Raw genomic sequence first — 24,276 nt, forward strand, 5'->3', positions numbered from 1 at the left:
GGCCTCAGTGACCTCATCTGTAAAATGGGCATTAAGCCTGGGAGCCCCACGTAGGACCACCTGATCGCCTTGTATCCTCCCCAGCGCTTAATGGGCAAGTCACTTCACTTCTCTGGGCCTCAGTTCCCTCATCTGTAAAATGGGGATGAAGACTGTGAGCCTCTCGTGGGACCGCCTGATGACCCTGTATCTCCCCCAGCGCTTAGAACAGTGCTCCGCACGTAGTAAGCGCTTAACAAATACCGACGTTATTATTATTAGAGGAAAGGGGTGGAGCGACGTGATGGGGCGGAGCTTAGAGGAAAGGGGTGGAGCTATCAGAAGGGGCGGGGCTACGCGAAGGGGTGGAGCTTAGAGGGAAGGGGTGGAGCTACGCGAAAGGGCGGAGCTTAGAGGAAAGAGGCGGAGCTACGCAAAGGGGAGGGCTATGCGAGGACGGAGCTTAAGGGAAAGGGGCGGAGTTATAAGGAGGGGCGTGGTTAGATGAGTCCCCGCCCCCTTCCCGAGCGTTCAAAGCGTCTTGCGGCGGCGGAGGCGGGGAGAACCGAGCACGGAGCGGAGCGCAGAGCTGCGCGCAGAGTTGAGCGCCAAGCGGAGCGGAGCCCGTCCCGCGGCCTTGCCGGCGCCCACCCGAGGGGAGCCCGAGCCAGGTAAAGGGGGCGCGGGGCTCCCCGACCCCGCCTTTCCCACGCCGGGAGGAGAGGAGGCCTGCGGCTGCGGGACCCCCTTCCTGCCCCGGGACCCCCTTCCTGCCCCGGGACCCCCCCGCCCCGTGGGGGCCGGTGGGGGTCAGGGCCCGGGAGAGCTCCTTGTAAGGACCTGCCCGCTGCCCGCTCCCGCCTCTCCTCCTCCCCCCACCGCCGCCTTAGTCATTCGTCTGTCTCTTACTCACTGCTCTGCCTCCCTCCCCCCAACCCCGGGGCTAGCTCCTACCCGGCCGGGGCCACCCCCCCTCTTTGCCCCCCGGCCAGCCCCTGACGGGAGATGGGTGCCCCGGGTTGGGGGCCGTTGGCAGGAACCCAAGAAGGACTGGATTTTGTGGGTCTCTCCCAGTCCCTTTTCCCAGTTGCCCCGAGGTCTAGACCGGGAGCCCGTTGTGGGCAGGGATGGCCTCTCTTTGTTGCCCAGTTGTATTTCCCCAGCGCTTAGTAGAGGGCTCTGCACACCGGGAGCGCTCGGTAAATACGACGGAATGAATGACTGCAGCCCCCACCCCCAAATGCATCCATCGCAGGGACCCGATGGTGGCCCCCCACCCCTGTCCCAGACCCCTGGATCCCTCCAGGATCCCCCCCCCAGGATCTCCCACCCCCCACCCTTGGGGCAGAGGGGCCCGAGGAATGCGGCCGGCGGGTGGGTTCCCCCCCTCACCCCCCCCCCCCGCGAAGGCAGGCCGGACCAGGGAGGTCCGAGAAGGGGACATTCCGGGGAGATGTACGTGTCTGCTTGGCTTCCTCAGGCCTGCTGACCAAGCCGCCCCCTCCCCCACCGTCCTCCCCACCCCCCACCCCCCGCCCACCAAGGCCAGATAAACGCCTTCCCTTTCACTGGGAAAAGTCTTCCGAGCCCTTCCTGTTTCTCTCCAGGCAATAAAGAGTTCAGCAGCAAACTGCAGAGGGATCTCTAAGTCCTCCACAAAGAAGGGAGACCCGGCCTTTTGTTGGACACTACCTCTTCCTCCTCCTCCTCCTCCTCCTCCTCCTCCTCCTCCTCCTCCTCCTCCTCCTCCTCCTCCTCTCTCCAGGGGACCCCAGAAATGCCGACTCCCAGACCTGACCGTCCTGGCTGCCCCAGCCCCCGTCCTTCCATGGGAAGTGACATGGCGTAGTGGGTAGAATATGGGCATGGGAGCTAGATGGTCATGGGTTCCGATCCCGGCTCTGCCACTTTTCTGCTGGGTGGGCAGGTCGCTTCTCTGTGCCCGTTAACTCATCTGTGAAGTGGGGGTTAAAACTGTGAGCCCCGTGTGGGACAGGGACTGTGTCCAGCCTGCTTACCTTGTATCTGCTCCAGTGCTTAGAACAGTGTTTGGCACACAGTAAGCGCAAAACAAATACCATAATTATTATTCTTATTCCACAGGGAGATGGGGCAGAAGGGCCAGGGCCCAGGCCTGCAGTGGGAAGGATCTCAGAGGGACCCGCGGGCAGGCAGTGGGGAAGCAGGGTTGGGTTTCAGGTCACTCTTCCTGGCCTTGTGGGTCGGCAGGAATGGCTCCGTCCCTGCCCCGTGAACGGGCCCAGGTTGGTGCCCCTGCACTGTCCTGTCCGGGGGCAAGGCTGGACTGCTACTCTGCAGACTCCCATCTCCCTTCCTCCTGCTCTGCCGGCATCTCTCCGCATGTCTCCTCCGGGGCCGGTGGAGCCCTGCCTGGACACTCGGAAAGGGACGAGGTCGGGAAGCCGCCCCCCGTCTGGCTTTGGACCTTGGTTCCCCAGGCCCTGCCGGTCACAGGAGCTGATGGGAGGGCAGACTAGCCATTCTGCGGAGCTCCTTCCTCCCTGGAGAGAGTGTGGTTTCACACTTTTTCTTGGGGAGTTTAAGGATCCTCTGGGTGGGGGCAGGGGCTTCTGGTCCGGGCGGGGCAGCTCAGTGGCCCTCTGGGTTGTCCTGGGAGACTTCGACATCTCCCTTTCTCCCCAGACCTGCCAGAGGTAGGGTTCGGGGGTTCCTGTTTCTGCAAGATGGAGGGAAGGGCGTAGCCCGTGGCCCTGACCCCCAGGGGTCTGATTGACTCGGGCCTCCCCTCCCCTCCTGCCTGATTCCCCAAGCCCCTCACAAGCCGGTGTCGGTTTTCATGCCTTATATAGCCCGAGCAGGAACAGACGAACCCTGGCCCTGCCTGCTCTGACCGCTGGGGCTGAGAGTCCTAACTAGGAGAGGGGGGACTATGTGGGACTCCCAGGGACAAGGGCTGCCTTGGGGGGGGGGGCACTTGAGACCCGCTGGAAGCTCCATTTGGGTGGGAGACCTGCCCCCCTCACCATGCCTGGGGAACGGGCATAAACCAGGTCTGTCCCAACTCAGAGTCTGCGTCCCTCCCAGATGAGCCGCTTTGGCTTCAGCCTAGTGGATCTCTGGGGCAGGGGTGCTCGGTGCCCCCCGTCTTCCCGTCGAGCCCCTGCCGGCTGCAGTGGGTGGAGCGGGGGGACCCTGTCCAAGTCGCTGAGGGCCAAACGTCCCGCTGATCACCGTTCCATTCCCCCTCCCCCCTCCACCTCTCCCTCTCTCTGGCAGTGCCATGGACTCCTACAAGATCACGTTGGACGGCCCAGCCCCTTGGGGCTTCCGGCTGCAGGGTGGCAAGGACTTCAATATGCCCCTCTCCATCTCCCGGGTAAGAGATGTTGTATGTGTGTCTCCGTGTGTGTGTCTCAGAGCGAGTGGAGAACATGGGAGCCTGGGGTAGCTCAGGGAGATCACCACCCGGGGCTTTTTGCTGCCCTGTAAATAATAACAATAACAATATTTAGGTACTTATTATGTGCCACGCACTAAGGGCTGGGGTAGACTGAAGATAATCTGGTGGGACATAGTCCCTGTCACACATGAGGCTCACAATCTAAGAGACGGAATGGATGAGAAAACCAAGGTACAGGTTCTGCTGCTTGTCTGCAGTGGGACTGTGGGCAAAAGTCACTCAACTTCTCTCTGCCTGTTACCTCTTCTGTAAAATGGGGATTAAGAACTTCAGCCCCAAGTGGGTCAGGGACTGTGTCCAACCTGATGAGCTTCTATCTACCCTAGCGCTTAGCAGAGTGACTGGCACGTAATAAGCACTTAACGTACTAAGCGCTCAAATACGACCTATCAACAAATACCATAAAAAAAGCAAAGTTGGTCACCCAGCAAGCCAGTGGCTGTTCCTTCCTACGATTGCTTAGCAAATACCATAAAAAAAAGTTAAGCCGGTCACACATAAGCCAGTGGCTTTGCCGTCCTAGAAGCCAGAAGAGCTGGAGGCCAAGTAATCCCACAGGTGGGACCTTTCCTGTGTCCTGTAGGGTGGGGGGCAGGGCAAAAGTCACCTTGGGCTTCCTGCTGATGGGGCTTCTAGCTCCCCTCCTCCAGCAGGCAGAAGGGGCCTGTGGGCTGGAGCTCACTGCTGGGCTGCTTGTGAGGTCAGCGTTCCTTGAGGTGGGGAAGGAGCCAGGTCTCCAGCGGAGGCCCCTCCCTCCCTCCGCCCCCGAGTTGGCTCTGGACCCTCTCAGCCCAGCCTGGAATGGTCCCAGGGAGTGGCATCCTGCTTGGGTGCCCTTTGACCCCAGGTTCCCCCCCCCCCCCCCCCGAGGGCCTGTGTTGATTGGCTGGAATACAGCTCGGCCCCCAGGGTTCATGTGGCCGTCCCCCACGGAGGTCCGCTGCCCCTGCCTGGCAGTGGTTTGGGAGGCCAGGCAGGTCCCCCAGGGGGAGGATGGGGTGAGGGGAGAAAGGGTGGGCACGGAGGGGGGGGCCAGGGTGGAGCTGTGTGCCCGCAAAGCCTCCACGTCCCCTTTCCCTGAGCCGTGGATCCGCAGATCTGCAACTGCCTGGCCTTGGCTCTGGGGCTGTTGCCTTATAAGCCCTGGAATGTGGTGGAGCGGAGCGGAGCTGAGCGCGGCTGGGTGGCAGGGCCCAGGGCGGGCGAGGAGACTCTAGATGGGCAGCTAGTAGCCGGCAGGCTTCCCAGCCCCTGCAGGGCCCTGGAGCTGATCAGGGAGAGAGGAGAAATTGAGGAAAAAGCTAAGGGTCTGTCTCCCTCACCCCCTCAGCCTGCCCTTCAGCCCCAGGGTGTGGGCTTAGCTGGGCGGGGCCCAAGAAGACCCCCGTGAGCCAAACCAGGCTGTCTGAACGGATCCCCGGGGGTGGGAGGGGCGCTGGTCAAAGGTCTCCAAGAAGCTGGGCAGCAGCTCCTGTTCCCGGGTGGAAATATCTGCTTGGGAGCACATGCCGGCAGGAAGATGGGGTGGAGGATAGGAGACGGCAGTGGGGCGTAGTTGGGATTTGGGGTCACGGAGTACCAGGGCCTGGGGACTACACACACATAGCCTTCTCCCCCTCATCAAGCCCCTCACCGCCATGGGCTGGAGACTTGAATGACATTTTGGCCTTTACTCTCTGCACCCTCTTTCTTTTCCTTATTAATTATTATTATGGTATTTATTAAGTGATTACCATGTGCCAGACACTGTACTAAGTGTTGGGGTGGATACCGGCAAATCAGGTTGGACACAGTCCCTGTCCCACGTGGGGCTTACAGTCTCAATCCCCATTTTATAGATGAGAGAGCTGAGGCAAAGAGAAATGACACAACTTGCCCAAAGTCACAAAGCAGTCAAGTGGTGGAGCTGGGGTTAGAACCCATGACCTTCTGACTCCCAGGCCCATGGTCTATCCACGTTCCTTTCCCCACTCTCTGGGTATTAGCTAGGGAGTTTAGTAAGACCTCACCACGTGCCAAGCTCTGAGCTTAGACTATGTGCCCCACGTGAGACAGGAACTTTGTCTGACCCGATTAACTCGTCTCTACCCCAGTGCTTAGAACAGTACTTGATACCTGGCTAGCCCTTAACAGGCACCAGAATACAATTGAATTTTGGGTGTTGACTCAAAGTAATTAGATAGAAACCAGTATCTGGCCTAAAGAAAATGCTTAAATGCCATAAAAAAACACCCCCCAAAACAGAAAAACATAGTCCCTGTCCCTCATAGGGCTCACAGTGTAAGGGGGAGAACAAAAAGAACCTTTACTCCATTTTGCAGATGAGGAAACCGAGGCCCAGAGAGGCAAGTGACCACCCCAGGTGGCATAGCAGGCCTGTGGCAGAGCCGGGATTAGAATTCCGGTCTGTGGGCTCATTGACTGGGCCCTGCTGCCTCCCTGGGGTATCGGCCCTTCTCCCAAGACTCTTCTAGGAAGGGAAGGCGGATACAGTGCCTGAATCTCTGCCAGCTGACTGCACCACTCCTGGGGATCGAAGGCTCAGCCGGGTGGGGGAAATTGAGGCTGAGGATCCGGACCGGAGGCAGAAGTGGGGCAGGACTCCTGTGCGAGAGGCCGGGGAGGCCGCCCGGGTCGAGGGCAGTCATTAGCCAGGAACAGGCCCTCGGTCCAGGCCTCGGGCACCAGGCTCGGCCAAAGAGCCACGCTGACCTGTCCGCCGGGTCTCTGTCCCTAGGCTGGGGGTCACCCCGGGAAGTGGCTGGAGGTCCAGCGGGAACGGGCTGGCCAGCAACAGCTGGGTGGCCAAACGGCAGGCCAGGACTGGGCTGTTCCTGGTCAGCCCCGCTCGTGCCAAGGGAAGGGATTAGGGAGGGAGCCAGAAGCCACGCCCAGGCAAGTTGCCAGGGTGCCTCTTCGGGCACCTGCTTGGTGTGGAGGAGGGGGCTGGCCCTGGTTCCCCGGGTGCCTGGCAGAGGGCGGGCCTAGCCTCAGTGAAGAGACTCTGACCCCAGTCAAGCTGCCTCCTTTCCTTCCCGGGGAGGCCGCAGAGTCCCCGTCTTCCATCCTGGGGTACCCAGATCCCAAATGTTTCCAGTCCGGCCCTGGCCTTGTCCTTGGCGGAGGCCCCGGGCGCGGGGGCCTCCGGGGTTGGGGGTGGTGGGAAGGGCAGGGAGAGCAGGGAGCAGGGCCCCCAGTTGGTCTGCCCTTCCTTCCCCTCCGTATCCTCTCTGCTGTTTGCTTTGGCTCTGGTGCTCTGCCTGCAGACGCCCTCCCTGCCCACTGCGGGGGGAGCAGGGCAGGGGCCTCTGACCACCCTCCCCTTCCCCCCCCCCCACAAACACACACGCACACACACACACATATCTGGCTGGAGCCTGCGCGGTCAGCTGGGTGGAGGGGGAAGGCCAGGTAGACAATAGCAGATCAGAAATGTTTGGGCATATCACTCCAGCACTGACCCGCTGTGACCTTGAACAAGGGATGTGGCTTCTCTGGACCTCAATTTCCTCCGCTGTAAAACGGGGATAAAATTCCCTGCCCGCCCTCCCCCCTTCTTGGTATGCGAGCTCTCTGGGCGGTCTGGTTTGATTACTTGGTTTCTCCCCAGTGCTTGGCACAAGGTAAGGGCCTACTACGGTACTAGCTAAGGCAATCGCGGAGGCTTCTGGTTGTGTTAACCCAAGACTATGCCCCTGATTGGCCATGGTTGCCGGGGAGGGGCTTGCTGGCTTTGAAGTGACCATTTGGGCGCTATAGCCACTGACCCTCCCTGAGAGTCCCTTCAAAGGGCTCCCTTGGGTGGGCAGCTGTTGGGGCCCTGGGTAGGAGACTTTGCCCCTGAGTCTGTCAACAAGGCATGGGGTTCTGGAAGTGGCCCTAGATTGACTATGCCAGTCACTGAGTCAGTCGTATTTATTGGGCACTTAACTGTGTGCTGAGCACTGTACTAAGTGCTTGGGAAAGTACAGTGCAACAATAAATGACACATTTGGACTGTAAGCCTGTCCGATTAGACTGTAAGCCCGTCAAACGGCAGGGACTGTCTCTATCTGTTGCCGACTTGTTCATTCCAAGCGCTTAGTACAGTGCTCTGCACATAGTAAGCGCTCAATAAATACTATTGAATGAATTTCCTGCATCCAACGAGCTTCCAGTCTAGAGTCTGTACCCCCTGGCCTCTGTTCCCTCCCTTCCCGGGCATCCCAGCCCACAAAGGGTTAGCATCCCTTTCTGCCTCCCCACCACCCCACAATCAACCAATCATACCTATTGAGCATTTACTTAGACGAGTAATGATAATTACGGTACTTGTTAAGCACTTATTATTTGCCAAGCATTGTTCTAAGCGCTGTGGTAGAGTCAAGTTAACAGGTTGGACACAATCCCTGGCCCATTTGGAGTTCATGCTCTTAATCCCCATTTTACAGATGGGGTAATTGAGGCCCAGAGACGTGAAATGACTTACAGTCTACAGGTTTGGAGATGATTTCTGGGAACCACAGCCTCCCGGGAGGGTCTCGCCAGCCCCCTACCTTCCTGCCCCCGACCCAGAGTGTGTATTTAGGGAATGTGGGCTTGGCTAATAGGGATTCTTGGCTCCCCACCCATGCCTACCTCATCACTTGCTCCCTGCTTTGGGGACCCTTACCCCAAGTCTGGTGACTCAGGTTGGTTCCCATAGTCGCTGAGCGGGCCCCGCCCCCCAAAATACAGCTGCCACTGGGTGCAGCGTGTGGACCTTGTTGCCATGGTATGGTGGACGCTGGGTGTGCAGCGGGTAGGCCCCATCCCTGTGATACAGCTGGCACTGGGTGAGCAGCGGGTGGGTCCTGTTGCCATGGTGAGGCAAGCACTCGATGTGTGGCGGGCCCTGTAGCTCTAGTACGACGGGCACTGGGTGTGCATTGGGCAGGCTCTGTCCCTGTGATACAGCTGGCACTGGGTGGGCTTGATCGCTAGCTGAGCACTAGCTGTGCAGCAGGGTCCTCCAGGGGGCAGGTGAGGTGGGTGCTCGAGTCCCTGGAGCAGGATTAGCCCGTGCCCAATCTCCTTCCAGTCATTGTTCAGGGGTTGGGGGGGCCGGTGCGCGGGCACTGTCCAGGAGAAAGGCTGGGTGTCGATGGACAGGCCTGTAAGGACAGCGGCGTGGCCGAGGGTGCAGTCAACGAGGGTGCAAGGGACAGTGCCCGGGGTTGGACCTCCTAGAGCGATGCTGAGGTCACGACCGGAAGGGTGAGAGTCCCAACGGACCCCCCGCCCTGCTGCTGCTGCCACCCAGAGCTGAAAAGGGAGGGGTGGTCACGTCCAGAGTTGGAGGGCTGGGAGCTGGTCACCTCAGGGCTCCTGGAGAGACGAGATTCCCCAGTCGTGTTGTCAGCAGTCCTGAGGGTGGGGGGCTAAGATAGCAGATCCTTCTCTCTCCTCCCCCCTTTCTGGTGGGGGGGCCAGGGGGTCTTGTTTCCCTGGCCCATCCCCGCTTTCCTTCCCCGTAGTGGCTGTGGGGGCGGGGTCCTGGCCTAGGTCCCAGCCATCAATGCCTGAGGCCAGAGGCGATGAGGTAATGTCTGTGCGGGGGCTGGGGGGGTGGAGGGTGGGGAGAGCGGTCCCCGGGACTCGTTCACCCTCACTGGGGTGGGGAGGGGAGGGTGGGGGGGCGGGGGGCAGCAGGAGGACGGCAGCTGTCTGCGGTCTCCGGGCTCCTGGGCCCTGGGGCCGCAATGACTGCTGGGAGAGCTGATTCACCTCTCCAGGGCTCTGGCCTCCCTCTTTCCCTCTGCCGCTCGCTTCCCTGCCCCTCCTGCCCGGGAGTCGGGGGTCCACGCCCAGCCTTAGGGGCTGGGGGCCGTGGGGGTCTAATGCCGAGCAGCTGGAAGCTCACAGTCCCCCCGCCAACACATACACACACCTGGGGTGCAAGAGCGGGAACACTGATGCTAGTTCAGGAGCAGGATATGGACGGGTGGCCTGGGGATCCCGGACAGGGGGAACCCTGGGGTCAAGGCCTTGGGGGGCCCTGAGACCAAAGGTGTCTACGCGTCTGTGTTGCAGCTGACGCCGGGGGGCAAGGCGGCCCAGGCGGGCGTGGGCGTGGGCGACTGGGTGCTGGCAATCGACGGAGAGAGCACCAGCGCGCTAACTCACATCGAGGCCCAGAACAAGATCCGAGCCTGCGGAGAGAGACTGGGCCTCAGCCTGAGCCGGTACGGAGAGGGCCGGGGATGCCAGGGTCCCTGGGGGCCGGAGCGCGGGTCCCGTCTCCCAACTCGCCTGTGGTGCGGGATCGGGTCTGTGTCCGCTGGTCGGGAGGGGCTCTGGATGGGGCAGGAGACAGCCACCAGCCACGGGGGCCTTTCTCAATCTTCCTTATCACCTCGCCGGACGCTGAGGAAATTGCAAGAGTTGAGGCGGTCGGGCTGCTGGTCACTGCTCTTCCTGCTGGGCGGGTGGCAGAGGGAAAGAGAGGCCGTGGATGCCAGCTTGTTTCAGGGCCTGGGGCTTGGCACGGGCCGGGGGAATGGGTGCTGGGACCCGCGGCTCTGCCCCTATGGCATCTGACCGGGGTGCCTGCCGGGGTGGCGGGGCCCGGCCCGGTGGGGAAGAAATGGGGCAGAGGGCTGGAGGCTGGCACTAGGGCAGGCGTGGGCAGTGTTTGGAAGTGAAGGAAGCCTTGTGGGGAGGAGGTGGGAAGTGGGTGACCGGGGGTGGAGCCAGGGGTGGCCTTTGCTGGGAGGGGGTCCACCTCTACCATCCCTGATCCTGAATGACCCCGCTGGCTACAGGAGGCTGGGAATCTCACTTCTCTGAGTCCTCCGCTATGTCGGGTTAACCTTTCTGACCTCGAGGGGTTTTATGGGCGGGGGGCCGTTAGAGGAGAGGGATGCCGACCTGACCGATCTCTCTTTCCGCCCCCACCGTCAGGGCCCAGCCGCTCCTGGGCAGGCCACAGAAGGTAAGTCACCCCTACTCTTTTTTTCCTGGGCTACTGGGCCCCTTCGTACCCATCACCCCCACCCCCATTCGCTCGGGGGACCCACCCCCACTGGGGACCTGCTGCACCTGGGCTTTAGGAGGGGCCCGCTGGGTCGTGCTGGGGGAGGAGGGTGTTAACGGAGAAAGGGGGACCCTGCAGGGTCCTTCATGGGGGCGGGAGGGATCCGACCCCACCTCTTCCTTTTTCCTGCCCCTCCCCTAGTTGGAAGGATGAGGTGAGGGGTCGGAACCACCCACTGCCAGATGAAACCGGTTCTCCCTAAGTCACTGCTCAGACCAGACGGTCCGTCAGTCAGTGGGTTATAGCCCGATCCAAGGGAGGCCGGATGCTTAGGGGCCAGGACTTTTCCCTTCTCCTCCACTTCACCTCTCCCTCCTCCTTGTTTCTCTTTCTCCCCCTCCCTTCCTCCCTCCCTCCCTGGTCCCTCTTCCCCCTGCTCATCGACCCGTCTGGCCATCCAAACAGCCCCTGTGCCACCACCCTGGAGCCCAGGCTAGAACAGGCACCCCACAAAACAAACACACACGCACACACACACACACAAAAACACCCGTGTCTCCCCCCAGCCCCCTCCCCGCCCCCACCCGTGGAGCAGGATGGGACCAGAAGCGGATGAGGTCAGGGCCCTGCAGGGTCATGGAGGAGAGTACACGTGCAGAACCCCTCCCCCCACCCCCTGGGCTGGAGGGCGGGTGGTGAGAGCAGAGGAAAGCTCCGCTCCCCCCCGCCGCCCCCCCCCCCCCCCCCCCCCCCCCCCCCGGCTCCGCTCCGCTCTGCTCAGGATGGCGTCCAGATCCGGGCCTGTCTCAGCAGCGCCTGGAGTTGGCGTCTGGGGCCGGGACTCGGCTTTCTGCAGAAGGCGAGGTTGTGGGGTTGGGAGGTGGGGGGCATTGCGGGGGTGGGGGCTATGGGGAGGCAGGGAAGACCCTGACCCATGCCACTAGGGCTGGGAGCTTGGGGCTTGATCTGTTTTCAGCCCTACCTGGACAGAGATAGGGTTGCTCCCCTCCCCTTCTCTCCCCTCCCCTTCTCTCCCCTCCCCTTCTCTCCCCTCCCCTTCTCTCCCCTCCCCTTCTCTCCCCTCCCCTTCTCTCCCCTCCCCTGCCCCCCCAGCCCCCCATGTCCGGTCCATCCTGGCCCTTGGCAGTAAGGCTTGGGGGTTGGCCAAGGGGCTTCCAGCCGCCCCCGCTTGGGCTCCCACAGGCCCTTGGGCGGGAACAAGACCACAGCCAGGTGGCGGGGTGAGGATTGGGGGCGGGAAGCACTGCTGACTGGTCCTCCCCGGGCTGATCCCCACCCATCTCAGCCCCGGGCCCTCATTGCCCTGCCCCCCACCCCTCTACACTGGCAGGGTTGGGGAAACTGAGTCCTGAGCCTGGCCCATCCTGTGCAGCGAGAGGGAGAGCAGGGCTGGCTGCGCTTGGATCCTGTGTGTGTCCATGGTGGGGAGGGGGGAGGGAGGCATGGGGCACTGGGGAGGGTCCAGAAGGGCACTAACTGCATCTGCCACGTGTGTGAGGCTGCTATGTGCCGGGGCCTGAGACGGGGTAGGTGGGCACCCTTTGGGGTCTTGGGGTAGTGTGGGGAGGGCCCGAGGTTCTGGGGCAGTCTCCTAGCCCTGCCTCGAGGAGGGGGGTCCCAGCCTGGGATGAGCTCATCTCTCCAGTGCGGTGAGCCCCCTCCCCTCCTCCACCCTCCGCGCTGGCGGCGGGAAAACAGAGTCGCCTGCCAACGAGCCTCTGGCCAGATGTGGGGAGCCCGGGACCGCCGGCTGGCCGGCCGGCCTGTTCCCATGGCAACGGCAGCAGGGGCTGGGAGGCGCCCAAGTTATCATTGGCGGGGGTTGTGGGGAGGACTCAGACCCCCCGGGGGTAACCGGAGAACCCCACACCGGTTCCTACATGGAGACCCCTTCCCCGACCGACTGTGGTCGGGGGTGGTCGGGGGTGGTCGGGGGGGAGACAAGGGACGGGTCTACCACCTCGCTCCACCGAGTTTCCCCCTCAGGTCCGGCTGAGCTGGCAGCCGCTGTCTAGCCCGGCCCCTGCCCGGGATCGGGCGCCATGCCTCCCCCATCCCAGCCACACTCGAGCCCCCCGGGTGCTGTTTTGTCTCTGCCCAGGACCCCACTCCCGGCTCCGCCGAGCCCCCGCACTATAGCTTTGCGCCCAGCGCCGCCCTGAACAAGACCGCCCGGCCGTTTGGGGCCTGCTCGCCCACGGAGACCGGGACCCCCGGGCCGGTGACGAAGGCCGTGGCCTACCCGTCGCCCCCCAGGCCCGCTCACTCCCCCCAGCAGAACGGGTACGTCGCACCATAGGGGGGCTGGGGCCGGGCACCTTCTGTGTTCTTGGCTGGCTGGGGCCCCCCCGCCTCTGCACGTGAGCTGCTCTTGGGGGGCCTGGTGGGGTCCCCCTGCCCCCCTCTGCCTGCCCCCTCCCCTCCTGGCTGCTGGGAAGCTTGTAGCAGGGTTGAAATGGCTCCTGGTGGCCAGAGCTAGAAATGTAGGCAGCTGCCTTTGAGGGTCAGGCCTCTTGCACCCCTTTGTCCCCCTCCCCACCGCCCCCCGACCCTGTCTTCTCCATGGGCTCGGCCTCTCCCGCTCCTCCCTCTGGCCCCGGGGCTCTGTGAGAGCAGTGGGCCAGGGGTCGGTGCCTGGCTCCCTGGGTGGGCGCGGGGCCATGGCCCACTGCCCGCCGCCTTTGGCTCCTAGGGTTCCGGTGGCTTGATGTTGACGAGAGGCTGGCTGTGCCCCTCGTTCCCAGGTTGTGCCATTGGTGCCAGGGTCACTGGGCCGGGGAGGGGGCTCTGGGGTCAATAGGATTGGTGTCCCCAGGTCAGAGAGCGAGTCGTGGTGTCTTCTCCAAGATGCAGGGTCCAGTTCTAGCTGGCTAATCTGACCTCCCTGTCTCTCTGTCTCTGTCTCTCCCTCTCTTCCCTCCCTCCCCTTCTCTCTTCCCTTCTCTGCCTCTCTCCTTTACAGGTGGATTCCTCTGACAAGTCAGTGGCACCCTTCTTCCTCTCTATTCTTCCCTCTTCCCCCACCCCCATGAAGGCTTGGCAAAGGTGGTGCCCGTCCTGGGCAGCCTGGGGCCCAGGGGTTCACCGGTCCCCCCAGGCTGCTCTCGGGCAGGACACCAGAGTGTCCGACCCCACTCCTTCCCCTCCTGGGGCCGACTGGCCTCCGCCCAGCGGGAGGTGGGTCTCCCTCCGCTCCCGGCATCCAGTGCCCACTGTACACGTGCCAACCTCGGAGGGTAGGGAGTCGCGGGCCCTGACTCTGTCTCATTCCACCCGCTGCCCCTTGGACGGGGGCCCGGTTGTCTTCTCCGCCGGCCTTGGGCCCTGCTTCTTGGAAATTCAGGCAGGCCCCAGGGCACGATTGCCAACCTGCGCTGGACTGCCCGGCTGTCCCTGGGTCGGTCGGGAGGCTGTGTTTCTCTTCGGCTGACCCGGTGTCTCTCTGTTTCTGTCTCTCCCCCTACCACCTCCTGGCCCTCTTCCTCCCCTCACTGCTGCTGTTGCCCCACCGTCACCCACCTGCCCTGGTGCTAGAGTTGGGGTCAAGACCCCTGAGGTGAAGCTGCCAGCCCCTTATCCGGCCCGGGCACTGCCACCCGAGCCGGGCCACTTCTTCCCGGAGGAAGAGTAAGGGGCGAGAAGCTGGGAGGGCCGGGTTTGGCCCCAGACTGGCCCCCCGGGTGGAGGAGGGCCCAAGAGATCGGGGGACGGAGAGCAGGGCCCAGTCCGGGTTGTGGATGCAGAAAGGAGCTAGAGGCGCCAGCCTGGGTGGTGGGCAGGGAGCTGGGGTGGAACTGCCCACCTTCTTCCCACAGCCCTGTTCCATTGGGCCCTGCTTTCTCTGGAGGGCAATGCCCAGGGGGTTGGAGGTGAGCCTGCTGGGGGCCGCTGGGGGTCGGGCAGTGTGGGTGCCCCCAGGGGAAAGGGCACGGTGCTAGCCCGCGCCCCGCCCACCCCACAGGCACACCCCACGCCTGGCCGGTCTGCCTGGGGATGCCAGCAAAAAGCGGCTCATGGAGGATACTGAGGACTGGCACCCGCGCACGGGCACTGGCCAGTCCCGCTCCTTCCGCATCCTCGCCCACCTGACGGGCACTGAGTTCAGTAAGTGCTCACCGGGTTTCTCCTCAGGGGCTTCCCTGGCTTCCACTTGGGCCCCGGGAACCCCTCTGCCCTCCGCCCTGCCACCCTTCCTCTCCCCCATAGGCCCCACTCCCGCCCTGTCCTCTTCCTCCTCCTCTTCCTCCTTCCTCCTCATCCTCCTCCCTGGCTATGCTGGGGGGGTTGGGGGGGTGAAAGGCTCTCTCTGCTGCCTGGGACTCCTCCTCTTCACTGCGCTCTTTCCTGCTTCTCTCAGTGCAAGATCCCGATGAGGAACATCTTCAAAAGTCCAGGTAAAAGCCAGTGAGGGTCCCTGGCCCCGGTTCCCATTCTCCCCTCTGCCGGCTCCAGGGCCCATATGCCCCGGCCCCCCTGCCTCGCGGGGGCCCTGGCTGGGTCCTCCACGGCCCCTGGGGGTCCGGCCAGGCCCCAGAGTCTGAACCGTCCTCTCTTCCGTCCTTCCACTCAGACTAGGAATTGCTCTCCTGCCTCCTGGGGGCCCAGGTCTGCTGCCTTGGTTCCCTCTTCCTCCTCCACCACTTCCACCTTCACTTCCTCCTCCACCACCACTTCCACCTTCTCTACCTTCACTGTCTTCTCTTCATCCATCTCCTCTTCCTCTTCTCATTCTCTTTCTCTACTTCCTCTTTCGACATCTTTTTCTCTTCTTTCTCTTCCTACACTGCCTTCTCCTCTGCCTTCTACTCCACCTTCTCCTCTCCCTCCTCTGTCTCTTCCTCACCCTCCTCTGCCTCCTCCTCCTCACGCTCCTCTCTCTCCTCCTCTGCCTCCTCCTCCTCTCCCTCCTGTTCTATCCCTCAGGGAAAAGTTTGTCACGGATCTGCAGAGCCCCCGCTACACCCGCCTGCGGGATTGGCACCACCAGCGCTCTGCCCACGTCCTGAATGTGCTGTCCTAGCTCGGAGGCAGGGGACCTGTGGCGCAGCCCACTCCCTTGCGCTGCGCCTGTGGCCCTCTGAGCCGGCTGGCTCACTGCCCACACTCTCTGCCTCTCTGCCAACCTGTCCACGCTTCCTCTCTGTGCTGTCTCCCCTAGCTGCCCCTTGGCTCACCTGGTGTCCCAGCCTGGGATTTGGCTGGGGGTGGGCTGCCTGCCTCTCTCTGTGCTGGTTCCTTCCACACTGCCCCCCGACTCCCCCGTCCAACCTAGAGGTTCCTCCTTGGGCCAGGGGTCAGTCTATTGCCCACCTTCCCAGTTCCTCTCTGGGTCAAAGGGCGGTGATGAAACCTCCTCCACTGGCCTCGTCTTCTTGACTTCCTGTGCGATGCAGCCATTTCTGGGGTAGAGCTCTGGGGTCAGCCAAAACCTCCACCTTTCCCTCTCTCCAACTTACAGCGCTACAGGCATCTGGTTGCGGGGGGTTGGGGGTCTAAGCTTTCTTGCACAGCCCCCCACCTTCCCCCAATTTTCAGTTTCTCCCTCCAGGCAATCTGCTTATTTCTCCCCCACCCGCCTCCTGCCTCTTTCCCAGCAGCTGACCTAAGGGCTCCCCTAGCTGGAGGTCTGGCTTCCAGGAAGTCTCTCAGCCCTCAGGGATGGTGTGGGAAAGGAGTAGGGGTGGGGTCTGGGCTGTACTCTGCTGTCAAAATAAATATTCCTACTCTGTATCTCTTTCTCTGTTTCTCACTTGCTGTCCTTGGGTAGGGTGGGGTAGATGTCCTGGGCGGGGGGAACCCCAAGAGTCCAAAACAATTGGGGCTCTCTCCCTCCTCTGCTGTCCTCCCTGCCGGCTGGTCTGGGGTCTAAGGTGTAGGTGTGAGGTGAGAGGCCAGGGCCATAGCAGAGTGGGGTGGGTGGGCCTTTGCAGGACCCTCCAAAAAGCTGCCTAAGCCAGGGCCTGCTGTGTGGTGACTTTTGATTTGGGGTTGGAGTTCCTGCAGAGGGGAGGTAATGGCCCATATGTGGTACTGGAGTTGGAGTACACATATCTGGTGGGGCATGTGAGGATCCCAGGTTGGGAAAGGGGCAGGGGAAGCACCTGGCCCAGTCTGAGAGACACAGACTGAATGATTTTGGGATGGTGGGGGACTCCGGCCCCAGCCTGGCACCGGTTTGGGTTTAGGTTCTGTCCGGTGCCACCGCCCCAGAGCAACCCTGCCCCCGGCTCCTCTGGGCATCCCAGGCCAGGGGTCCGTATCCATGTCCGAACCCACTCCTGCTTAGCTGGTCGTGGTCCCACCCACCCGACTCTCCGGGGCTCCTTGTGCACGGGGGGGGGGGGGGAGGGGGGCTTGTTGGGAACAAGAAGAGGAGAAGATGCCCCTTTCCCCCATCATCTCCCTTGGCTTCCTCCTCCTCCTGGGTGGGTTGGGGATGGAGGGGTGACCTGGACCCCAACCCGTGAGCCGCCGGCCCCCCGGGGGTGGGGGTGGAGGATATGAGCCGGGTCTTCCCGTCTGGGTCCCCTGAAGCCCTGGCGACCCCAGCTCTTCGGCCAGTGCTGCCCCGGGGGGGGGGGGGTCCCGCATTCAGGCCTGGGGGACCTGGGGATGGGGGGCGGCCCACCTGCATCGGCTCCATCCACTTCCTTGTAGTTCGAGGGTGGTTCCCTGTCTGTCCCCTCCTCTTCCCCCTCCCCGTTCTCTCAGCTGAGGGTCCTGTTGACCTTTGGCCGCCAGAGCGGGGGGGGGGGGGGGGGGCCGCTGGGCACAGCCCATCTCCCGGCCCCTGAAGCCCCTGCAATAACGGAACTGGCCACCGGGGGTCACCACTGCATGGCCTGTGGCTACTGGGCCCCGAGCTTCTGCCCCGGCCTCCCCCCAGCCCGGGTCCCTGCCTCTTCTGCCAGTCCCCCCTGCCCCTGCCCCACGTCTGCTCTGTTCTGCCCTTGGGAAAGGCCTCCGGGGGTGGGGGTGGCACTGATTGTGCTTGTTGGTGCCCCCTCCCCGGGCAGGGTGGGCTTAACCGGTGACTTTGTAGCCAGGTGCTCAAAACGGACTCCACGGCGGCAGTGATGCCACCAGAGCCGAGACCGGGTAAGCACGGCCGGGGAGAGGGAGGGCGAGGCCCATTGGCACCGGGGACAGGCGGGGGGGACCCCGCTGGGGACTACTCGCCCACCCAGCTCTAAATTCCGCTCAGGACCCACGAGCCCCTTCCTCAGTCTCGTCTGGGAAAGCCGGAGGGGGGCGGAGGTCTTAAAATCGACCAGTTGGACATATGTATTGAGGGCAGACTGTACGGAGGAGTGGTAGGGCCTAGTGGATAGAGCACAAGCCTGCAAGTCAGAAGGGCCTGGGTTCTAATCCCAGCTCCGCCGCTTGTCTGCTCTGTGAGATTGGGCGAGTTACTTCTCTGTGCTCCGGGTACCTCATCTGTAAAATGATCGCTCTGAGCCCCAAGTGGGATGGGGACTGTGTCCAACCCGACACAACGCTTAGTACAGTGCTGGGCCATAGTAAGCACTTAAAAAATACCCCTTTTGTTATTATTACTGAGCACTCTGGAGAGTCCGGTAGAGTTTACAGTCCACTGTGTGCAGAACACTGTTCTGAGCACTTGGGAGAGTTCAATAGAATCGGTAGACACGATCCCTGCTTTCAAGGAGTTTACAGTCTAGCGGTGGTAGTCACAGGGTTTATTGAGCGACGTTATGCGCTGTGCTAGGCTCTCGGGAAGGGCAGAATATCAAAGTGCCACGTTCCCAGCCCACAGGAAGCTTGCACCGTAAGCAAGGTGAAAGCTTACAGCCCAGTACTCTAGACTGCAAGTTCGTTGTGGACAGGGAATTTGTTTATTGTTCTGTTGTCCTCTCCCAAGTGCTTAGTACAGTGCCCTGCGCACAGTAAGTGCTCATTAAGTACAATTGAACGAAGGCACCGTAGCAGACCGGAGGCACTGCTTCTTGGCTGTTGCAGGCTCGGCCGCCCCCAGGCCTCCCGCCCCCGCGGGGCCCACCAGCCGCCCCCCCTGGGCCGTGGACCCCTCGTTCGCCGAACGCTACGCCCCGGACAAGACCAGCACGGTCCTGACCAGGCACAGCCAGCCCGCCACCCCCACCCCCGTGCAGAACCGCAACTCCATCGTGCAAGCCGCACAGCAGGCCCCCGACGGCCACAAGACCCCCGTCTGTCACCAGTGCAACAAAGTCATCCGGTGAGGGGCCTCCTCCTCCACGCCCCCTTCCTCCCTGTGACCCTGCCCTCTCACACCCCCCTCCCCACGACCCCCTCCCTCATGACTCCTCCCTGCTCCCCCGTTCACCCCGCCTGCAGGGGCCGCTACCTGGTGGCCCTGGGCCATTACTACCACCCCGAGGAGTTCGTCTGCTGCCAGTGTCGGAAGGGGCTGGATGAGGGTGGCTTTTTCGAGGAGAAGGGCTCCGTCTTCTGCCCCAAGTGCTACGATACGCGCTTTGCTCCCAGCTGTGCCAAGTGCAAGAAGAAAATCGCCGGGGTGAGGATCCCGCGAGGCTGGGGGGCAGGGATCTGATGGGGGCGGGTGGTCACATCCCCATCCCCCTGTCCCCAACCCACCCAGCAGGGAGGGGAGGGTTCCAGGGCCTAGCAGAAAGAACGTAGAATAGGGAGTACCGTGAACTGGGTTCAATTGCCGGCTCTGTCCCCAACCTGCTTTGAGATCTCGGATAAGTCACTTAACTTCTCAATTGGTTTTCTCAATCGTTTGATCAATCTGGTATTTATTGTGCACTTACTGTATGCAGCACGTTGTGCTTAGTGCTTGGGAGAGTACAGTATAACAGATTTGCTAGACATGTTCCCTGACCAAAAAGGGGTTTCCAGTTCTGCAAAATGGGGATGAAAGACCCCTGCCCTCTCCCATTTAGACATTGTGAGGGACAGAGAAGGGGTCCGAGCCAATTATCTTGATTCTGCTCCTGTGTTTGGCATGTAATAAGTGCTTAATAGACAATCTTCATTAGGGCTTGGGCCCCACCGGGTAACTTTTCTGGGTGTGTGTGTGTCTTCTGTCCCATGTCGTCCCCTTTTTCCCACCCACCCTCCCATAGGAGATCATGCATGCCCTCAAGATGACCTGGCACGTGCAATGCTTCACCTGTGCCGCCTGCAAGACTCCCATCCGTAACCGGGCATTTTACATGGAGGAAGGGCAGCCGTACTGTGAGAGAGGTACAGACTGGAGGAGGGGGAGGGGGCCCTGCAATTGATCCAGTGGATTGAGCATCAAGTGTATGCAGAGCACTACACTAAGCCCTTGGGAGAGCTTCGTGGCCTAATGTCAAGAGTACGGGCCTGGGAGTCCGGAGACCCGGTTTCTAATCCCAGCTCCTCCATTTGCCTGCTGGATGGCCTTCAACAAGTCAGTCAGTCATATTTATCGAGTATATACTGTATACACATTCCCTACCCACAGGGATCTAACAGTGCGGGCCTCAATCTCCACATCTGCAAAATGGGGATTCAGTACCTGTTCTTGCTCCACCTTAGGTTGGAAGCCCCACATGGGACAGAGACTGTGTCCCACCCGATTATCTTACATCTACCCCACTGCTTAGCACATGATTGGCACATAGTACCACAATTATTAGTATTATTATTAGAATAATAGAAGTTATAGACATGACCCCTACTCTCAAGGAGCTTACAACTTAATGGGGGAGACAGACACTAGATTACAGCAAGGATGGGGAGGGGAAATGGTCGCGTACGTGAGTAATAAGGTATGTAAGATATGTAGAGAAGTGCCTCAAGCAGTAGTGAGAAAATAAGGATATCAGTGCAGTCAAATCTGTTGTATTTGAATGCCCACTGTATGCAGAGCACTGGACTGAGCATTTGAGAGGGTACAATAAAGTCAGTAGACATGATTTCTGCCCTTAAGAAGTTTACGCAAGAGCACCGAATTCCGCACTTTGGAAAATAGAGTCAGCAGACGTGATCCCTGCTCTCAGAGAGCTTCCAGCCAGGGTGGAGTGTGCGTGGGACGCAGAAGTTCTGAGGTGTAACCAGGGAAGACTAGAGTGAAGAGGTGTAATGAACTGCATTTTAAGAAGAAAGGACACGTGAAGCAGGCTGGATTAACAGCAGGGAGGCTGGAGGCCGGGAAGGCAGAACCCTCGTTGTAGCGGACTCTTCCAAGTGCTTAGTTCAGTGCTCTGCACGCAGTGAGCGCTCAATAAATACGAGTGAATAAATCAATGAATGAATGAAAGAAGCCGGTACAGTGACCGGGCTGGGCTACGGGTGAAGTGGGAAGGCTGGTAGCACATGAGATAGTGTGAAGGAAGAACCAGCAGCAGACCTCAGAAGCAGACCGAGCGTGGGAGGAGAACAACAGAGAGGGGTCGGAGGTTGACGCTAATGATGTGAGTTCCCCAGGACAAGGGAGGATGGGGAGGGGGTGTCCACGGGGATGGGAAATCTCTATTCCTTGCCCCCTCCCCCCCCCACACACACACATGAACACCCGGGCCCCGGGGGTCTTCCTGCCCTGTATGGTGGGCTGCGGGCTTGTGCCATGTCGCCATGGCAACAGCAGCAGGGAGCCCTCCATCTTTGGGCAGAGGCGCAAAGTATCCTGGGAGAAGTGAAGTGGTTTCTTCCCCAAACCCACCACTGCTGTGGTGGCCCCCCCATCTTAGGGGAGGGGCTCTGGCCCCTTCTCCCTCCCTTCACCGCTCCCTCCGCCATTTAACTGAGGGTGATAGGGCGGGTTTAGATTGGGCTTGGTGGGCAGGGGGTTCCAGCCCCTTTTCTACAGTGGGTGGCAGGGTGGGGACTCCAGTGGGAGAGGAGAGGTTCAGGGAAGATTGGTCAGGGGCTGCGTTGTGAGCAAGCCAGAGGGGAGATTCTGAACGGAGCCCCTCGGTGGGAGGGGGGCAGTGCCGGGGAGGGAGGGGAACTGGCTAGGTTCATGGGAGGGTCGATGGGGAGGAGACCCTGGGGGCCGAAGGGATGGAATTGGGGTACACCGGGGGGGCTGCGGTGGCTCCACCGAGGCAGGGAGTCTTTGAGAACTGACTTGGGCTCCCCCACGCCTCCTCCTCTTCCTCCTTCTTCCTCCCCCAACTCCTACAGACTATGAGAAGATGTTTGGCACCAAGTGCCAGGGCTGTGACTTTAAGATCGATGCCGGGGACCGGTTCCTCGAGGCTCTGGGCTTCAGCTGGCATGACACCTGCTTCGTCTGTGCGGTGAGAGACCACCCTGCTCCCCCCGCCAACCTCCTGCCAAGTCTCATCCCAGGCGGGGGCAAGGCCTGCTCCTGCCCATCAAGGGGATTTGGGTGGGAATGAGGCACCCTCCGCTCCAGAGTTGAAAGGGGATCCAGGGCTGGCCCTGGTCCTCCCTCTGCCCCTACCCCTGCCCTTCCCTACTGTCCCACCGCTCCCCACCGTGACCCGGTTCTCCTCCCTTAGATCTGTCAGATGAACCTGGAAGGGAAGACGTTTTATTCCAAGAAGGACAAGCCTCTGTGCAAGAGTCATGCTTTCTCCCACGTCTGAGCAACCAGCCGCCTCGCTCCACGGCCACCGCTGCCAACCACGCACCCCGCTTCTGCTTCACTCCTGGAGCCACGACCCTGGGGCAGGGGGAGGCCGGAATCTCCTCTCCCCACCCCAACCCGCCACCCCTTCCCCAGCCCCTTGGAAAGGGCCTTGCACGTTCCAACCTCCTCCCAGACCTATGTCCAAGACTCCTCTGCCGCTCCCATAAGGCTGAGACCTCGGGGCTGATCCAGAGAGCAGGGAGGAGGGTCCCCCACCCCTCCCCCTGGGAGCTGCCGGGGCCGGGCAGCTGCTTCCCCTGCCACAGGCCGGGGCGTTGGGAAGAACCGGAATCTCCCCTCAGCCTCAGCCTACTGTCCCGCTCATGGTGGAGGCCACGGACCTCCAGCCTCCATCAGCCTGGGGGTCCGGCCGCCCAGCTGCTCGGCTGCAGAGCCCCGGGCTGGGGGGAGACCAGGCAGGGCCACGGGGGCTTCCCTGGCCGTGGGCATGGCAGCGGCGGCGGGCCAGGCCTGGCGGGGAGCCCCAGGGGAGGATTCAGCAGGGTAGGGGTTCTAACTGGACTAATGGTGACGGTGGGGAGGGCGGTCCAGGAAGTTCCCTCGGAGCTGAAGGGCAAGAAGGTGACATGGAAGAGCCCGGGGGTCTCCAGGGGTCCACGCTTCTCCACGCCACTCAGCCGGGAGCACCCGCTCAACCCCCCAGAGGGTCTGCCGACTAGAGCCCTCCGCCCTGCGTACCTATTCCCTGCAGCCCCTAGCCTGGGGCTTGATTTGCTTTTAGTGCCTTAATAAAACTTTTTGTATCCAGAAGTCAGTCACTCATTCAGTCATATTTATTGAGTGCTTACTGAGTGCAGAGCACTGTACTAAGCACTAGGGAGAGTCAAGTACAACAATGTAACCCAGTTGTTGGCTGCCACTTCCTCCCTAGACCAGGAACAACTGGCTCACCCCTCACCATAAACACACACACACATCCCACGCCCCACCCACCCCCGTCCTGAACCACCCCACTCTCTGGCCTGGGCTGTGTCCTTAATTAATTATGGTATTTGTATGTTCCAGGCACTGTACTAAGCATCGTCCTTCACTAGCTACCCCAGACCCTCTTTGCCTGGAGCCTGAGGCCCAGCACTGAACCCTGCAACTCTCTCGCCAACCCAGCTGATGGTCTGACCTATGTCCAGGCAGGGGCTGTGATGGACAGAGCTACAGGGGACTGGCCCGGTGGCTCCAGACTCCTTTTCTCTCTGAGCCCTCAGCTTCCTGGTGACAACAGCCCCACAATCTCCCACCACCACCCACACACCCATGCCCCCAAGGTTCTTGTATGTGGTCCAGAGGGCCCCCTGGCCCAGGGACAGGATGGTGGGGGGACCCAGAATCTGGGCCAAGGCAGGAAGGAAGAGGCCTAGACCTGGAGACCCGGAGCAGGCCAGAGGCCTGAGCCCCTGGGCTCTCTTGAGATGGGGTGAGGTGGGGGGCGGGTGGGAGGGAGCCAAACTTCTGGGCCAAAATGCCTCTGGCTGGGGGAGGAGAAGGCGCGGGGGGGGGGTATGTACAAGTAGCCCCTGAGGTCAGAGCCCTGACTGGTCCCCAAACCCCTCGCCCATCTTCCTGTTGTCCTCACAGAGCTGAGCCTCTGACCATGGCTGCAGTTCCAGCCGAGATCAGGTGGGCCGGAGCGAGACCCAGATTCTGTTTCCGGAGAGCTGCTGAGGGGTGGATGAGTGTGGGTGTTGGGGAGGAGACTGAGCCTGGACCGTCCCTCCTGCTGATCCGGGTGCAGGCCAGATTCTGGCCCACCTAGCTACCGAACCGGAGCCGTCGAACCCCGTGCCCAGCCTGGCCGCCATAATGATGGTATTTATTAAGCGCTTAATATGTGTCAAGCGCTCTTCTAGGTGCTGGGGTAGATACAAGCTAATCAGGTGGGGTAGATACAAGCTAATCAGGTTGGACACAGTCCTTGTCCCATATGGGACTCACAGTCTTAATCCTCATTTTACAGATGAGGTAACTGAGACGCAGAAAAGTGAAGTGATTTGCCCAAAGTCACACAGCAGACAAATGGAGGAGCCGGGAATAGAACCCACATCTGTCTGAGTCTCAGGCAGACGCTCTATCCACTAGGCCATGCTGCTTCCCTATGGTTAGGAAGCCTGATGAGCCTGGGGCAAGTCCAATACCTCCTCTTTGCAACGGAATCTGACACCCTCAGCTCCTGCTGTCATGGGGTGGGTGGAATGGGGGAATGGGACGCGGGGAGGGTGAGGTCCTGCCTCT

At 61.4% G+C, this 24,276-nt stretch overlaps 1 protein-coding gene across 5 annotated transcripts; it reads left to right on the forward strand.

The window, feature by feature from the left end:
• Positions 1-511: 511 nt before the first annotated feature.
• Positions 512-22,800, forward strand: PDLIM7 (PDZ and LIM domain 7). 5 transcript variants are annotated; one of them, XM_029053193.2, is made up of 14 exons: positions 516-650; positions 3,238-3,337; positions 9,473-9,624; positions 10,343-10,373; positions 13,399-13,415; positions 13,971-14,063; positions 14,398-14,540; positions 14,794-14,830; positions 17,479-17,534; positions 18,417-18,654; positions 18,774-18,954; positions 19,529-19,649; positions 21,558-21,673; positions 21,899-22,800. In XM_029053193.2, the coding sequence occupies exons 2-14, from the start codon at positions 3,242-3,244 to the stop codon at positions 21,983-21,985; spliced, it is 1,368 nt and encodes a 455-aa protein (XP_028909026.1). In that variant the 5' UTR covers positions 516-650; positions 3,238-3,241; the 3' UTR covers positions 21,986-22,800. The 5 variants fall into 5 exon arrangements, with proteins under 5 accessions (XP_039766447.1, XP_039766446.1, XP_028909026.1 ...); XM_039910512.1 differs by lacking the exons at positions 13,399-13,415; positions 13,971-14,063 and adding an exon at positions 12,538-12,719 and having other exon boundaries at positions 515-650; XM_029053194.2 differs by lacking the exon at positions 13,971-14,063.
• The last annotated feature ends 1,476 nt before the right edge of the window (positions 22,801-24,276 follow it).

This window comes from Ornithorhynchus anatinus, chromosome X2, assembly GCF_004115215.2.
Source record: "Ornithorhynchus anatinus isolate Pmale09 chromosome X2, mOrnAna1.pri.v4, whole genome shotgun sequence".
In the NCBI taxonomy this organism is placed as follows: domain Eukaryota; kingdom Metazoa; phylum Chordata; class Mammalia; order Monotremata; family Ornithorhynchidae; genus Ornithorhynchus; species Ornithorhynchus anatinus.